Source organism: Myxocyprinus asiaticus, chromosome 14 (genome assembly GCF_019703515.2).
Source record: "Myxocyprinus asiaticus isolate MX2 ecotype Aquarium Trade chromosome 14, UBuf_Myxa_2, whole genome shotgun sequence".
Classification (NCBI taxonomy): domain Eukaryota; kingdom Metazoa; phylum Chordata; class Actinopteri; order Cypriniformes; family Catostomidae; genus Myxocyprinus; species Myxocyprinus asiaticus.
The window spans coordinates 37,934,747-37,953,050 of NC_059357.1; the positions used below are offsets into that span (position 1 = coordinate 37,934,747).

Consider the following 18,304-nt stretch of genomic DNA (forward strand, 5'->3'; position numbering starts at 1 on the left):
TGTGACAGAGGGTGCATTTGCATGAACACCGATTATGCTCAATAAACCAACAACGTGTAAAGTCAAGTAAACGCCTTAAACCGTTCAAGACCACACCCTGATAAAGGAATGCCATTTAAGCAAAAAAATATCAACCAGGTAGAGTTTTGCCTATTACCCCGATTTTGCGTTGCATGTAAACACCTTTACCGACGTTTTTACCAGCTTATCCGATGTGCGCAAAGTGTTGTGTGCATGCCTGTTTACGTTTTGACATCAAAAGCAGAGAATAATCCAATGATTTCCAATGCCACTTAAATGTGGTTTTCTTGTGTTGTTGTTTATTTTTCTTTTTTTATATGCTGATTTTTGCGTATTGGTATTATTAGCGTATTGGTGTGCTTGAAATGCACTCATTTAGTTCAGTGTACCCCGATGGCCTGAACAGGCTGCATCTGGCCTTCGAACCTTCTTTTTGTGTCCCACGTGATGTTGTCATTAAATAAAATATATTAAATGTGTTTTTTGATGGGTCCGTTTTCAAAAGCATATATGAAATGCTGTATAGTTACTGAGTAAAAGAAACAGAAAACTTGTCTCACAGTGCAAGTCAATGGGTGTCGGGTGACAAACCCTTTTGAAGAGCTCAACAGAGGGATACTCGTTGCAAAGAGTGGTAACAGGAGAAACGTTTATCCTTCAAAAACAGCACTGAGACGTAGTCTCCTAAATGCTTAATTATTAGTGATTTTCATTACTTACGTAAACAAAACCCTAAAAGATGATAATAATAGATGGTAATGATTTCTCATTAATGAAGCAGTTCTGGAGCTAGTATTAAATATATTTGTCTTGTTAAATAAATGGTTTTTTTTGGGGGGGTGGGGGGGGTTTGTGGTGCATTTTACTTCAGTATATAGCTTAATTCTTGTAAAAATGTGGTTCTTTAAAAAAAATTTAAATTTTTAAAAAAAAAACCAATGAAAATAAAAAAGGTATGCACATCCAACCCAAATTAGGCACAGGTGCAAGACACAATGCAATCATTGAAGAAAAATGGAAAGTGTCCATACACTGATTTATTGCTCCAAAAATATTTTACTGGCTTACACTTGCAAAGTTTCGAACATTAGGTCGACGCCAGGCAAAAAAAAAAAAAAAAAACATATAAGCCTAGATTTGCTCATTGTATATATCACAGTTAGATGTATTTTTATTTATTTTTTCAAAGAAACCACATTTTTACAAGAATTAAGCTATATATTTATATATTCCCTGAAAAAGAGCTTTTATTTATTCTTGTTAATAACATATATTACTGTACATATAGTCTACTAAATTGTTTATTAAAATCCTATTTAATAAATATATTAGAAAACAGTGTGGCCCTCGAGGCTAAAAGTACACTGCTTTGCAGCCCCTAATCTACTGAGTCATATCCTGTAAGCCCTTGGGTCATCCGACCACAGAGTTGGCCTGCATCCTCCTGCCTTTTATAGCAAAGCAGATAAAAAGAGAACACATTCTCTGTGTTGCTCAAAGGAGCCCTATAGCATTTGTTAGCATAAACTTCTTTGTTAATCTTCTTCTATGGTTGGTTTTCTCTTTCAAGTCAACTAATCTCATTCGCTTCAATGTTTGTATCACTTCGCTTGTCTGTGCTCACTAGCTGCAGCTCAGAAAAGAAATGGTTGATCCTGATTTGGCTTTGTTTGGAACCATTTAAAAAAATATCTAACATAAATACACAAAATATCTGGCAATATCCTGTCTTAAAGTTACTTGATATTAACTTTTTTGTTTTATAGAAAGGCTGTATAAAAGCAGTATCACAATCTCAATGATGCTGTTGTACTGAATATTACCAAAGCTATGATTATCTGCAGCCTCAGGCCTACGGCCAATCCCAGTTGTGCTGATATTCAGTACAACAGCACTTTAACTTGTGCAGTATTGCTTAATAATAGCTAGCTACATAATACATCCATTTTAATAGCATGGACAGGTGAAGGTAACATGTTTCCCCTTTGAGTGCTAAGGTTTGTTACCTCCACAGTAGGTCGAACATTGTGTTCAATAGGATCACGCACCACGAACATTCGACTTTGTGTACTCGTATAAAGTGTATTTCATGCCTTTTCCAAGCAGAGAGTGTGATACGGAAATGAGAGGCTAATTGGGGGCAGTCTTCTTTATCACAAGCATGTTCACAGACTGATGGCTCAAAGAGAACACAGAGACACAGGAAGTCACATAATTCATAGACCAGAACAGGACTCAGTAACTAATCTAATTTAAAGTGATAAGATAGACCTTACGAGCTAAAATGCAAACAAAAGACATGTCTATGAACTGACTAATGGCAGTCTTGTTACGACACAAGGCATACTGACTCTGATGTAAAATGTATCACAGATCTGAAATGTCTGTTAACTTGAAAATACATGGGTGACAATGAACTGGTAACACTTTACAATAAGGTATTATTCATTAACATTAATTAATGCATTAGATATCATACACTAACAATAAAAAAAAAAATATATATTTTTTTTGTTTACAGAATTTAATTTAGGAATATTCTATTTTTCAATGTTAGTTAATGTTAGTTCATAATGTATTAACTAATGTTAACATATACAACTTTTCACTTTGCAGATGTGTTGGTATTTAATGAAATTAACATTAACCAAGATCATTTTATTGTTACTTTATCAAACAACCTTATTGTAAAGTGTTACTGATGAATTTTCAAAAGTACAAATATTCCATGTAGTCCCTCAATTCATCAAACGTCATAAAACTGCATGAAGAATAAATATAATAATAAATATAGCTGCACCAGCATTAACGAAACGCCAAGCATTGTGTTTAACAAATATACAGAATACGACACACAAAGAAAACTGATACCACTTTGCAAAACGCCTCAGGAAAGGATTAAATCCATGCCTCTCTGTTTCACATTTCTGCACACTTTCCACAGCACCACACAGCCACAGAACTAACAGTCACCAAAAGAGACATACCAAACTAAGAGTCAGCAGGTTTTGGAAAAAAAAAAAAAAAGTATATATATATATATATATATATATATATATATATATATATATATATATATATATATATATATATATATATACATACACTATTTAGAAATTTCTCACTGCCATTTTTCTGAAGACTGACATTAAGGAAGCAATGATACATAAAAAGTTTTGTTTAATTTGACTAAACATTTTTACCACTACATGGCGCTGTCTCCAAACTGCTAAGGTATCCTCAGGACATGTTGTCAATGATGCGTACCAATTTTCATTTAAATGCAACAATGCTTTTACAAGATATATAACTTTTTAATAAAATTCAAGATGACGGAGAGGCCGATATGGGAATCTTTTTTAAATTGAAATCTGCTTGACCTAAGGAATCCAAAGACACCAAGGGTTTAATTTTAGGATATACGGATCAAAAGTTATGGGCAAAAATAAAAACAAATCTAATTTCTTGACGCATAGGTGGTGCTGTCTCCAAACTTTGCACGTACCCTCAGATCATGGTGCTGATGAAGCATACCAACTTTCGTTTCGATAGGACAAAACGCTACCGAGATACAGCCTCAAATCCATTTTCATGCCTACCTCGTTAACTTCACAATGGCGTAACTTTTAAACCAAGGCAAAATTCTGTATGTCATTTCTGTGTGGCTCACTCTGGATATTATTTTGAGCCATTGTTTGGGAAAATCGGACTAAGTTTGAAGGACATAAAACGTTTAAACTGTAAACATCATAATACAAGATGGTGGCCACTGTAATGAGCGGAGTTTTAAAGGGGTCCTTAGGAATCATCAGGAGGAGAGTGATCTGACAAAAAAAAGAGTTATGTCTCTAGGACAAACGGTTCAAAAGATATGCGCAAAAGAAAAGTGAATTATTAAATTGGTGGTGGCACTATAGAGTTTGTCCTATAGGTCCCAAATTTGCTACCCCTATCAGTGTGCCAAATTTCATCATTTTCCTACGAACGGTTCTATGGGCTGCCATAGACACCTAGCCAGAATAATAATAATTAGAAAACCAACAGATACAATAGGTGTCACAGCACCTTTGGTGCTTAGCCCCTAATAATAGAATTAGCAAAACGCTGTCTAAACTAAATGGAGTTTAAGTATCATGTCACAATGTAGGACATTACTTCCCAAAATTATTTCATGTCAAATACAAATAAAGAGAAGCAAACAAAAGGTTATGTACACAATGCATCCATTGCTAACCTAAAAAAACAAACAAAGCTAAAACATTACAATTAAGCTAACACATGACCTCATTACCTATTCTAGGTTCGAAATCATCAACCACATGACAGTAACCAAGTCTGACCTCTCTAGTTAATTAGCAACATAATCTATAGGTGTCCAGCACGCGCTATATAAAAACGGCCTGCCCATTAACCTGTGGTCTATAAAAGCACATGACTTAGCAATTAGCCCACATTCCTGCCGTGATCCAGCAGCCTCCGTCCCCAAATTACTATAATTCCTAACAACAACGTGGCAATTTCTGAGGCAGGGAACGCATGCCTCACAAACTGTTCATTAAGGCCTTTTGGAAAGATATAAGGATTGTGGTTTCCTGGAGAATGACCGCATCAGCTGTCATAATCATAATTATAGCATCTCTGCTATTTCTACTGTAAGCGTATAATTACAATATATCTGCTATTTCAATCATATAATTACATTATTTGGCTATTTTCGCAGAGAGATACCCTTTCTTGAGCCTCTATATTTTTCAAAAATGAAATATCTGTGGAAGTCCATAGATGTTTATCTAGGAGAGCGCCACGTTTTTGGCATTTAAATCTCTGGTTTGACGAATGTTGAGCTGCAAGCAGAGGCCGCTAGCTCCGATAGATGATAGCATGATGATGAACGGGCAAGGATTTCACATATATTTTTTCTTTCAGCCTGTGAGAGCAAAACATTTCCTTGGATCCTCTTTCCACCGCACACATGGCATGAGATCTTAGAACAAGATTCTTTTTAAAACAGAAATCCTTATCTCAAAACAAACATTGGTTCATTAGTTTTTATAACAGCAGCATTATGAAGTCACAGTTCTCTCTAAGTTGTCACAGCTAGTTTTTCATGTTTTTGAAATTTATCTCTTTAATAAAATGGTTCCTTTGTCTGTGTGAGATAATTTTGTTTCCTTTTTTCTGGCCTTTTTGAAAGTTCATTAGTGGATACAGTTGCTATGTCTTATCAAAACAATGAGATAAGGCAATACTTTGATACTGTATTTTTCTAAAATGGGTAAAAATATTTTTGATGTGCATTGTGATCACACACACACACACACAAAAAATCTACGTTTAATTGACAAGGTTTTTCCACCACCCAAAATAGGACCTGATGTGCAGAATTATGGGAGTGTCGCCATGCAGTGAATGTTCATGCCCTTAAAATCGTCCGCGCTGCACTTTCAACATCATATCTCTTTTGATGTCTGGCTAGTGAGATACTACACTTGCAAAAATTAAGTAAAAGAACACTGTTTTGGTCTCACTAATTGTTGGGTTTGGAGTATATTAATGTAATTGCTACTCGAATGCTTCTGAAAATCAAACGCGATGTGCTTTCACGTCCCATTCATTCAAAGAAGTAAAAGAACGTAGTTTTGGTCTAAGTACTGTTGCAGATGTGCACAACTGTAGTTCCTGCTTTGTCCACTGAGGTTCGGATATTTGTAAAACATGGAACGAATTTAGCAGACCAAAAAAAAAAAAAATCTGTCACAGATGTTCCTAGGAAATCCGTCTGCATTTCCCCAAGAATACTTTCTCAACAAAGTAGCTACCTTAAAACGAAAAGTGTGTCATTTCTGTGTCACCTAATGGAAACACTTTCCACTATTGTTTTCAATAGGTTTCTTCCTGAACACTCCCCCATCTTCCATTGGTCGGGCCAAACAGACGGTCCTGCTCCAAACTCAGGCCATTGGTTAAACCCATGTTGTTGTGTCAGGCAGCTTGGGGTGCTCAAACAAATGGAACAATGTTTCAATAGTGTCACAGACAATGTTGGGTAAGTTACTCAAAAACAGTAACCCACTACAATTTACTTCTCTGAAGTGGTACCAGTACTTTACTGGTTACTTCATGGTAAAGTAATCACAAATTACTTTTAAGTTACTTTCTAACAACTCGATAATTCAAAATAATGTCTATATTTCTTCCTTGTTTATTGTCATAGTCCCTTCATCTGTCACAGAAACACAAATGTACATACAAACATTATTTTTTTTTTATTATATTATAATTTTAGAATTATTACAATATTAATAATTATTATTATAAAATTATTATAAAATTGTCTACAATATTATTTAAGAAATATGTGTTAACCCAAGTAATGTACTTAAAAAGCACCTAAAAATAATTAGATTACAGTAAATAATTACTTTGTAATCAGATTATATCGAACACTGGTCACACAGCTAGTGTTTACACTTTGAGGAAATCAGTCTACAAATGGTTTACTTTTAGTTGTCATTGCATATTAAGCTGGAATAGGAGAACGCATTTTAACATAGAAAAAAATTACACACTTCAGCTTTAACTAGACCCATGGTCCATTAACTGTAGACCCTCCACAGCTTCTCTCCATTAAATCCTGGTCATTATCACTAAAGTCTTGCCAACCAGTCTTTGGCAGTGAGGCACTAATGAGCGCATGCTGTCATTTCTCTCCCACCAGGTGTTAAGAACTCCAGGTATTGATGGTATAGGTCCACCTGGGTATAATTAAACACCCCATAAATTTATAACAATTTTATAAAGGGCCCCACATATGCAGTTACCTAGGGCAGTGTCCAGCAGGGCTGAATTTATGACTCATTGTCCAACCCTTGCATTTAATGAGATACAGAAGAGACGGTTCTTATTAGAAACTGCAGAAATAAACAGAGCAAATGAAAAATTAATGTTCCATATGGAAATCATAATTTTGGTATGCAAAAGAATATCAGTATGCATGCAAGCTACACCACAAAACTGGAACATTTAGTGAAGGTTAAGTTCTATTTGTCCCCATCCACCTTGGCAACAACAGAGAAATGCAGTTCTTTATGTTTGCTAGTTGCTTACTAGTAGGGCTAGGCAATATAATGGTATGTGCAACAGATCTGCTAAACCGTTCATATGGCATTATAACTAAGGCAACATATAAAGAAAATTGGACCTTGCAGAAACAGCTGAAAATAGCTTGACTGATTATAATGGGAGCAATTTAGTTTTTACACATCACGACCTTACTAACTGCATTAGTAATATTTAATTGCTAGCTTCATTAGTATAGAAGAAATATGCAGTCACAGGTGTGTTTATATCGGCTATATTGCAACAGCTTCAAATGTAGCTCAAGCTATCATATTTTTCATTGACTTGACTAATGCCAGACTTATCAATTATTTGAATAATAGCAAATTATTTTGCTCCCATCACGATGCATGTATAAATATATAACAAGAAAATAAGCAAATGAGATGAGGTACCTTTTATTCTAAAAGTATTGCATTCACTGCATTACGTAAATTCCGTAATGAAAGTATTCCAGAAAATAATTAATCGGCATGTCATGTAATAATTCTATTAAACATTTTAATTGATTGACAAACCTATATTTAATATATCATTTTTGAGTTGAATTTCCAGCAAATATAATCATATTGTCATACTGTTACTGAGATATAAATTACTCATACCGTGAAACTGGATACGATTTTTGTCATTCCCCCTCCATTTCCACCAGTATGACAGTTGGGTGTTTTTAATGACATTATAATAGGTATACGTGAAATAATAAGATTTAATTAGACATGCTTTTCTTGTACTGGACAAGATATCTTAAGAAGAAACTTCACAAGGCCTCCTTCTGGAATGATGGTTTAGAGGCACGCGCTGTGAACACTCCACCCAACAAGAGGACACAATGTTCTTTCCAAAAGGATGACTGAATGAAAACAGAAAATAATCAAAATCACAAGGTCTGCACAAACAGAGTGGAAGAGATATGTGTATTTTGCTACACATATTTCTTTATGCTTGTACTTGTCATGGCCTTTGCATGCTGTGACAGCTGAAATGGCCGCATAGTACTGAGATGAAAGCTGTTATTCATCTGTACATGTAACTAACTCTCAGAGCTGCAGTTAAAATTAAAATGATACAGTAAAACATGCAATGCACTTATTCTTAAGAGAGCAATCTAGCACACACATCCTGCTGTTTACATTTGGTTTCTCCTTTCCATACACATGGAAAGCAAAACTTACAGTGGGATGCAAAAGTCTGAGAGCACTAGTGAAAATGCTTCTATTTTCAATTTTTCTTATTTAATATTTAATTCTTATTTAGTAATTGTATTACATGCTATATTGGCATGACATTTTGAGTGAAAGGTTGAATTGAAAAAGTAACATGAATTTCAGTGTTTCTAGGTATTTGGTATGTCCCTCTCTTGCTTTAATCTTTGATCCATGTTATCCCAGCATGATCTCAGAATGTTCCAAAGAGCATCATGTGTGCTTCCATGACAGCAAGGTAATCTGACCTTTTGTACAAAGTTAACCTGATCATGGTCACACATTTGCTTACATTGATTAGTCTGGTGCATTTTTGGGCTGCCGCCTGCAATTTTTCACACTCAAATTTAAAAGCTCACCATTCACACATACATTTTTCAGAGAACAAAACCCTACAACTTTGTGTATTTCCAATTAGATTTTGATTCTTAGATTTTCAGTATAGTCTCAAGAGTTTTGGAGAGAGACCTCTCCTGAGAAAGTGTTTTAATCTACCGTGCATTTACATGCAACTTGAATCTAAGCTGGTAAAGTTCCTCTCTTGTAAAGACAGCGGGTTCATAGCTTGTACTTTATTAAAACACTATTAGCAGAGAGCCCATAATCTCGGAATGGTATAGATCACTATGGGCGGCACCTAATCCTATAACAAACAGCTCAGGGGAAAGTGGAAAATGCCCTTTCGCAATATCACAGCACCACTGAGATGATGAGAACTCCCCTCTGCCTCTTTAAAAGACCTCCTTTGTACGGGAAGCATTGCCATGGCTACTGTCGGCCAACTGTAAGCCTTTTAGAATTATTAGCATTCTTCTTGACTCTCGGCACTGTAGCAGAGCCCCTGGGTATTCCAGCAACCCACACAGATAAAAACACAGGTCTTAGAATTACTCTCAGTACTTTCCATCTCTCCCACAAAATTAATTAAATTCGAATTATGAAAGGTTGGAGGGGAAGAGAAGGTGAAACCTCATACTAAAACAACACCCAGGGATTGTGTTAGGTGTATGGAGACTGCTATATGGACTGGGGTGCTGGTTTTGCACAACAGTGACAGAAGAATCTTCAGATGAAAACCATAATTTAACCATGATAAAGTGAGAAGCGATAAACGTCCTTCTATACTATAGGGACGTTCACACTGACAGCAAATGGCACCATCAAATTTATTTTCAATTAGAGATTAGCAGCAACAGGGGTGGCAGTAATTGTTGGCAATGCAACAGTTAAGCAGTGCTCAATTTTATGTAAATGAGCAGCGATGGGTGACTGCCAATGGGAGTGCAGACAGTGAAGCTCATGTGATTCACTGCCTGATACAGTTGAATAAAATGGTCAAGTTCGAATGCCTAGTAGTAATCTACAGCAAAACAGCTCTGTGACCACCAGCGATTTCATTTCTGTCAGTTAAGTATTAGTATTTTTCACAACAAGCAACAATGACGTTTTGTCACATGGTCTCACACCGTCTTCTATTTTGTGCTGTAATAGAAACCGACTGAAAAAATTGTTTATCGCGACGAAAAACAGCCTGGTCTTAGAATCACGTTACTATACCTACACTTTTGCAAAATAATTTTTACGTGTACATATCGTGCAGTTTCCTGGTGAAATGAACACTAGAGGTGCTACAACAGCAACGACTTTTTTTTTTTTTTCACAAATAAATCTGCAAAATATCAGTTCTTAAACACTTTTCACCCTGTTCTTCACACAATGCTATTATATAAACCCTTTTAGTATAGTGCATGACTTACAGTATACGACAGATCTTAACATTTGCATTAAATAAACAACCTTTACAAGCTTGTTCAAGAGTGATTAATTTGCTGGGCAGTTAAACTGATTAAGTGTTGCAATTGTGATACGAAGGACTGGGGTACAAGTGTCGACACACGAGCGGAAAGTGTCATAGAAATACCACAAAATGGCATAGTTGCACATATTTGCTTTTTATGAAACTATCAGTTTGGTTTAGGTTAGGGAGTATGGTTTCATTGATTAAAAATTCAAAGCATTAATCTTAAAATCTAACATGTTCGGGAGAACATTAGATTCTCTTTTAGCACCACACGGTGTACTTAAATGTCCAGTGTGGCGCTAAAAGAAGGTGCATTCAGTAATTGTTTCCTCATTAAAAAGTTTTACTCATAAGGAAATTAATAGTAATTTTGAAACCTATGTGTAATATTATGAGCACTGACATGAGTTGAAGACTCCAGTCATATCTGTATCCTTATAAAAGCTGTTTTATTCTACATGGAGAGGGTCTGCTCATGGGCGCTGCCATGTTAGAATCACATGACTAGCTGAAAACTACTCAATCTCAGTAACCCTTTCTGTTATAGGACACTTTCACTCGTGGATTTAAGTAATAATGGCTGACTGCGAATACAAAATTTCTACAATTGCATCAGTAGCTGAAAACTATTGATTTTAAATTATACTGCCTCCACGCCCCTAGGTGTAAGCGCAAGTCCACAATGATACAAAGACAAAAGTTACTGAGTGCACCACTAACCTCAGAACTGCAGCGATGCATGTAATGAACCATGAATGAATATAATTTTGCTAAAATGTTGCTACAGTCACGCCATGCAACGAGGTCATTTTGCGCTGGGTAGCCCTGTCCAAAGCAACATCTCATTGGTACAAAATCCTGCTCTACATGACTGTATATTAACCAAATATGTTACAACCACATGCAATGTGATCAAAAAAAAAAAAAAAAATAAAAAAATAAAATAAAAAATACAATAAAAGCTACATCTCTATGTAAATTTGAGTTTTTGTCCTAACCAGCCACGAGTGCCACAAGCGACCGGATATCATGTTGGTCATTTGGTACTATTTCTGTTCCGTTGCTCTAAGTAGCCCTGCCCCTCAGTAAAATGTAATTGCTCCAAAAGCCCGTTCCACATAGCTGTGATTGTGTTGCATCATTTTTGCTAAGAACAGAAAAATCACTTGTCACTGGAAACATTTCACATTGTTCCTGGTTAGGTGCTACACTGTCCCTCTATCACAAAGAACATAGTGTTTTCATGAAGACATAATGTAATAGATGTAATTTAGACACAGACACTCATTAAGGAGACTATGTAATTGGGTCCCTGGACTCCACCCAGACAATTTAAGATCAATGTTCTTTTATTTCAGGAGGACAGGCTGTTTTAGCAACAAAGGCCCTTTGCAACTGATTATGGTGACTCCCTGTGTTGGGGACATTTCTGAAAACATAATGGGCTTAACTGCTGCTATTTGTAAGCCATTACAGAGATGTCTTCGATTATTACACTAGGCTACTATATGAAAACCCAAGCTGGCCTTGCTAACTGGAAAATTCTCAGTGTTTTTTCTGGACCTATTATTAACTCAGAATAATTGAACAACTGTTATTAGGTTATTATCCTTAGCAATCTTACAATTCCTGATCTATTTCTCCATTAAGATTCCAGCGAGCTTAACTCACCTATGGCATTCGGTCATTTTTTGACCAAAATACATTTGAAAAATGTACTAAAAATGGTTTCCTTTATCTGAGCAGTACAAAACTTGGTGACTTTTCCTCCATTTGCCATCTGAACATAAAAAAGGGGCTTGATTTGATGTGTAAGTGGTCACAAAAAATAAATAAATAAATAAAGACACCTTTGGTATGCTTTATCAAAATTGACAGACCCTTGAAAATGAATGGGAAAGACCAAAAAAAACAAAAAACAGAGCAATTGTATTTATCTGTCAAATACATTCAATAAATCAGCCACAATGCAGAATAAAACCACACCGGGTTAGACTCTAAAACATCCTCAGTTCAAAACATACACACCCACTCACATACACACTTAACACACAAACATGAACTGGTGAGACAAAAACACAGAACCTTTATTTTATTTTATTTTATTTTTTTGCATTTGTCAAATAAAACCATTAAATCAGCCACAATGCTAAACATGCACACTCAGAAATGAAGGGTTGAGACGAAAACACATTCACAATGCAGAACACACACACACACACACACACACACACACACACGTTGGTGCAGCTATTCTTATGAGGACTCTCCATAGACATAATGATTTTTATACTGTACAAACTATAGATTATATCCCCTAAACCTAAACCTACCCCTAAACCTAATCCTCACAAAAAACTTTATGCATCTTTAGTATGTTTAGTATGCAAAAACTACATCTTTAGTATGTTTAAGTGATTTGAATTATGGGGACACTATAGAAATGTCCTCACAAACCACATTTATAGCATAATACCCTTGTAATTACAAGTTTGTAACCTAACATTTTTTCCTCATAAACCACCCAAAGCCAACCACTCACCCAAACCCACACACGTTTGCAAAATAAATTTTTACTATAGAAAGTTTGAAACTGTAAAATGTTTACTTTGATTCTTCTGTTTTATACTCTAATTGAATTGTCAGAATTTTGCTGTTCATTTCTGTTCTTTAATGTTCATTTTCTTATTAAGCATTTATTTGAGTTCTTACATTTTTATGTTTGAAATAAATTATTGGTATAAAATTGCTTATTCTGTGTCTTTGTAACACCATGGTCAGGTCTGACGATAAGCATAATGACTAACTGCAATAACTGACAATTTTAAAATGCTTTGACAGATAATAGTCTGATAATGTCTAAATATATATATCCAAATGTATATCTTGTGATAAAATATACAATTAGCTTTCAACAAGCCATCAGACTACACAGTAGGTGGCTACAGCCATCTACTGGCTGTTACTGGCATGACATGGTTTTGTTATGTTATTTATATTTTGCTCACCAGATGGCAGCAATCTGCCTCCAGTTTATGTCACATTCTCAAATTTTCTTCATGTTTCAACTTACAGAAGTGTAGGTTCTGAATTTTGCTTATTTGTAAAAGCAAAGTAATGGTAAAATGTAGAAATGTACATATAAATAAAATAAAAATAGTATAAAATCCCAAGATAAATGCATAATATTATTGTTCTTACTTCATGGAAGATAATATGGTATCACTATCATCATCAAAAATAAAGGGTTACACATCTAAAACTTCCGGTCAAAAACGACAGTGAGGTTAGGGTTACCCTTCAAAAAGTCGTCGTTTGGATTTAAATAATGGTTATGATCTGGGATTGCTTCAGTTGGTCAGGTCTAGGCTCAGCAACGTTATGCGACACTAAAGTGAAGTCAGCTGACTACCTGAATGTACTGAATGACCAGGTTATCCCATCAATGGATTTTTTCTTCCCTGACGGCATGTTCCAGGATGACAATGCCAAGATTCATCAGGCTCAAACTGTGAAAGAGTGGTTCAGGGAGCATGAGGAATCTTTTTCACACATGAATTGGCCACACTGAAAGTCTTTGGGATGTGCTGGAGAAGACTTTACATAGTGGTTCGACTCTCCCGTCATCAATACAAGCTCTCAGCCAAAAATGAATACAACTCTTGTTGTTACGTTGCATAAGATTGTCAAAACAATGCCACGACAAATGCATGCCGTAATCAAGCTAAAGGCGGTATTGACGACAGGACTTTCAATGGGGTTAAGGTCAGGACTCCGTTGTGGCCAATTCATGTGTGAAAATGATTCCTCATACTCCCTGAACCACTCTTTCACAGTTTGAGCCCAATGAATCTTGGCATTGTCATCCTGGAACATGCCGTCAGGGAAGAAAAAATCCATTAATGGGATAACCTGGTCATTCAGTACATTAAGATACTCAGCTAACTTTTAGCCAGTAGTGGTGTTGTATATTTTGAGACCATGCAGGGCTCTTCTCGAAGCTTTAGTAAAACCTGTGCCCAGGACAAGAGCCTAGCTGGGCTGGGCCGAGTGTAAGAGAGAGCCAGGCTTCTTCTCTGTCCCACAGTCAGACGTCATTACGTAGCCAGACCTTTGACTAAACTGTAAAAGGTCCAGTCCTCAGCTTATTCAGGCAAAGAAACAGCTACTTAGAAAGTAACCAAAAATCGATCTGAGTTAAAAAAAAAAATAATGTGCAGTTTAGGGGCAATAATAGACCAGCAAAATATGAATTGCTGTATATGAAAAATAAATAAATAAAAATAAATACAAAAATAAGGAGAGACTAGCCACTTGGATACATGCCGCCAGAGGAAGCCAGGACTGACATGACCTTACCAAGCGGAGTCTGTCCACTGCCAGAGCTTCCTCCCCTGTAAATGTTACCGCTTTCCCTGGAGTATACTGTGGCAGATTAAATTGAGTTTCATTGCTAAGTTGGTTGTCTGTAAAGCTGTTGTGTTGGCTGTGTGACAGAGCGGAACGGAGTGGGGATACTAATTGTTTGAGGGTGTGAGAGATTGTTGTAATCTAACTACAGGTCCCTGCACTCTTATGTTCCCTCAAAAGCCAAATATCAATTTGAATGGTGAATATAAGAGTCAGAAAGCACATTTTCTTAAAAGCGTAATCTTTTTGAAAAAATGTTGGGGGAAAAGTGTATTCATATGCGATGACCTTTACATGTGTTTCATATGTATTACAAACAATTAAAATGTTGTCAATAACTTTCAATGTCCCTGTAAAAATAGTAGCAATACAGTATTTTATTAAACATATAGTATGTGTAGTCTATGATCACAATTAGACCTGGAATTAACATCTGTTTCGGTGGGCAGCAAAATACAGGTATTAATGGGGTTCAAAAAGTTTTGTGATCAGATCGCTCAAACCACTTTCGGTAGTTTCTTCGGAGGTTTTGCACATTTTTGAAAAAATGTGACCACATCACATTTGTAGTGTAAATGATAATCAGTCATTATGCATATGCAGAGCAGAGAATCTTATTTGCTACCAAATTAATTCTTATTACCATATTTTCCAGCATACGTATAAATCACGTTTTTTCCATCATCTGAAAGGAACTGCGACTAATAGTCTCAAGCGACTTATTTACATAATTCATACATAATAGAGTGCAACAGTCTGGTTCTTGAAGTAAAAATCCCATTCATTTTTTCCATAGATTAACTGATTTTCAATGATAATGTATAAACGTTTAAAGACAGACCAACCATGTCTTTGTTGAAACCATCAGTCTGTGTTATTTCAGCTTCATTGTTTAAAAATCATGTTTAATAGTGGAATTCCTGGTGAACAACTACATTATCCATGATACACCAGAGACAGATCCCCCAATCAGAGAACCGTGGCCAACAAAGCTTGCCAAACAAATCCAGCAGCGAGCACCCACTTTCATGACGCACTGTGAATGACGCAATCGAGTCAGTCTCCCTACACCCTCAAACTACATATACAGTATATTTGTATATATTGTACAATTTTTAAGTTAAATATGTTGTTTCAATACTTAAAATCAACAACCTAAAATCAATAGTTTTATATATTTTCATCATTCCATCAGGATTGTAATTTGTACCCTTGTGAAAGACGGTAAGTACACAGTCTTGTACCTTTGTCTTTTTGTCCGATTTTCAAATACTTGAAATACTCAAATACTAAGTTTGTTATGTTAATTCACAACAGAACTGGCTGGTTTGGTTCATGGCTTACAACTCTATTATGAAGCATTTTATGAAAAGTTTAATGGGAAAAAATATTTACAGAACCAAGACGACTGAAAAAGCGGGCGAGCACTGTTGCGCTCTATTGATGTCGGCCGGTCAAACACATGCATCCCAAACATATACTTACATATGCTTAAAACATTAGTCATTTTAAAGTAGCCTATTCATAGTATTTTGTTACTTTATGCAACCAGTTTAAATATTCTGTCCCATCAACATTCAGTCAGTGAACCGGATAATTAGTGCATAGCAAAGAGGGTTGCAAATATCAGAAATATCCAGATAGATAGTCACTAACTTTAATGAATGAATAGAATACAACAGGCATACTGTTTTACTCACAAACTAAAAGCTATTTGTATACAGCATAGAGTTACAAATGTTCTAAACAGATGTGGCTTATTTGTCTTGTTCTTTACATGGAACAAACAGAATTTAAAAAAATGATTAAACACGATTACTTAAAGCAGGTGCTTTAAATTTAAATTAATGCGTGATACGATTCTTAGATCCTGAGGTTATCTTCATGGAGCGCTTCTGACATGTTGAGCGGCTGAAAGAAAGTGTAGCTTATACTGAGATGTGACTTATCCGTGTTTTTTTTTTTTCTTTTAACGACGCAATTTTGATCAAGCGCGACATACATTAAGGTGATGCTTTATTTCCGGAAAATATGGTACATACAAGATTAATGAATCTTATTACATTCTATTTAATCTAATGCAGATTATTAGGAAACACAATTAGTGACGCTATACAATCTATACTACAAGCAAGCATTGTAAAGCAAATAACTAGATTACTCCACCATTATCAACAAGCTTCTTGCACTGTCCATTCCTTGCTGATTTTAATGGGAGCGATGCAGTTTTGTCACGCCGCTCTACCTGCAGTGTCAAAACGCACTATTTTTCATTTATGTGCTCTCCTCATCACTAGTCCTTGTTCTAGAACCTCTCAATTTACAAATTAAGCACTGAGCACAAGCAAGTTTTAGTTAAGAATTTAATGATGACAGGTCATGTAGTATTAGATGGACAACATTATCTGACAGTAATGAAGACATTTGAACACGGCTGGTGTCCAGAATGGGAACGTGGTGCAGAGAGGCCATCTGGTGACCTGGAGAGCCACCTAGGTTCTTGTGTTGGAACTATTGCGGTGAACTCTGAAACAAACAAATGGAACAGAACAAGCAGGAGAGATGACAAATTCACTAAAACCAATTTAAAAGCCTATTCACAAAGTTATCCAGATAATTAGCTTTTTGGTCATTTGCCTGGAATTAACATTTCAGATCGATGTCAAGCTGTATATCCAAGCTGTATTGGATATACAGTGCATCGATATTTACGTATTTGCTCTGAAATGTCTGAAAAGGGCGTGGCCATATATTTAATGCAAGAAGTAAAATACAGTTAAAATCTCCTGATCAGTTAAAATGATCAAGGCAGGTTTTCCCGAAAATGAACACATGATATTTAATTAGTTAAATTTATATGCACAAATATAAAAACACAAAAATAAACAGAAATCTTTACCTACATATTTAATTTTTACTAAAACATTTAAATAATAATAATAATTATTATTAATTATTAATTAATTATTATTAATAATAATCTTAGCTCTCTCATTCTAAAGTCGCAAAACTAGCTTAAATGACAATGGCAAAAAAAAAAAAAAAACATGATATTCCTGATGTTGGAAGTTTTGCTTCAATTCAGGCATGCAAACTTTTTTTGATAATTGCAAAAAATTGCATTAAATTCTTTGGGATCAGGCTTTAAAAAGGCATTTTGGATATGAAAGGGCACTTCAGAAAGACTTCATATTGTTTAAAAAGGGCATATCAATCAGATAGAGAGGGAAATTTTCAGAATTTCTGGCGAAATCTCATGATCTCTGGGTCTGATTAGGTGAGCTTAACATGCACTAATGCATACAAACATCTTATTCACCCACAAATGGATGAGTAATGACAGAAGCAGCATCTGGATCTCAGATGCTAAACGACCCACCCTATATTCTTTCCCACAAAACCACTTCTCCTTATGTGTTACCTTGGCAATCAGTGTCGGCCTTGGCACTCCCAGCCAATCACAGAGCTGATTCCTGTGTGTCCGCACTGTGGCGATGTCACTTTCCCTGAGAGAGGAAACATAAAAACATCCATAAATGCTCATAATCATGCTGTCTATACAGTCACCCACTGCTAGAGGGCGCACTGTCGCTGCGCAAGCTGCATGCCAAGTACTGTCAGCAACACAAAATAAAAAACTCACCGTCACTAGTATAGAGGTACGTTATTTACTGAATTCACACAGCGTGTTATTATTTGACTTCATTTAAAAAAAGTAAGGTCTGAAATATTCCATGATCTAAAACGT

At 35.7% G+C, this 18,304-nt stretch overlaps 1 protein-coding gene across 1 annotated transcript in view; it reads right to left on the reverse strand.

The window, feature by feature from the left end:
• Nucleotides 1-14,830: 14,830 nt before the first annotated feature.
• Nucleotides 14,831-18,304, reverse strand: part of LOC127451630 (tubulin-specific chaperone D-like) — a 60,661-nt gene continuing 57,187 nt past the window's right edge. The window contains exons 38-39 of the mRNA XM_051716453.1: nucleotides 17,978-18,062; nucleotides 14,831-17,082 (exon numbers count right to left, since the gene is read on the reverse strand). Of these exons, the coding sequence (XP_051572413.1) occupies nucleotides 17,068-17,082; nucleotides 17,978-18,062 (100 nt within the window). The 3' untranslated portion in view covers nucleotides 14,831-17,067. The remainder of the gene's footprint in view (nucleotides 17,083-17,977; nucleotides 18,063-18,304) is intronic.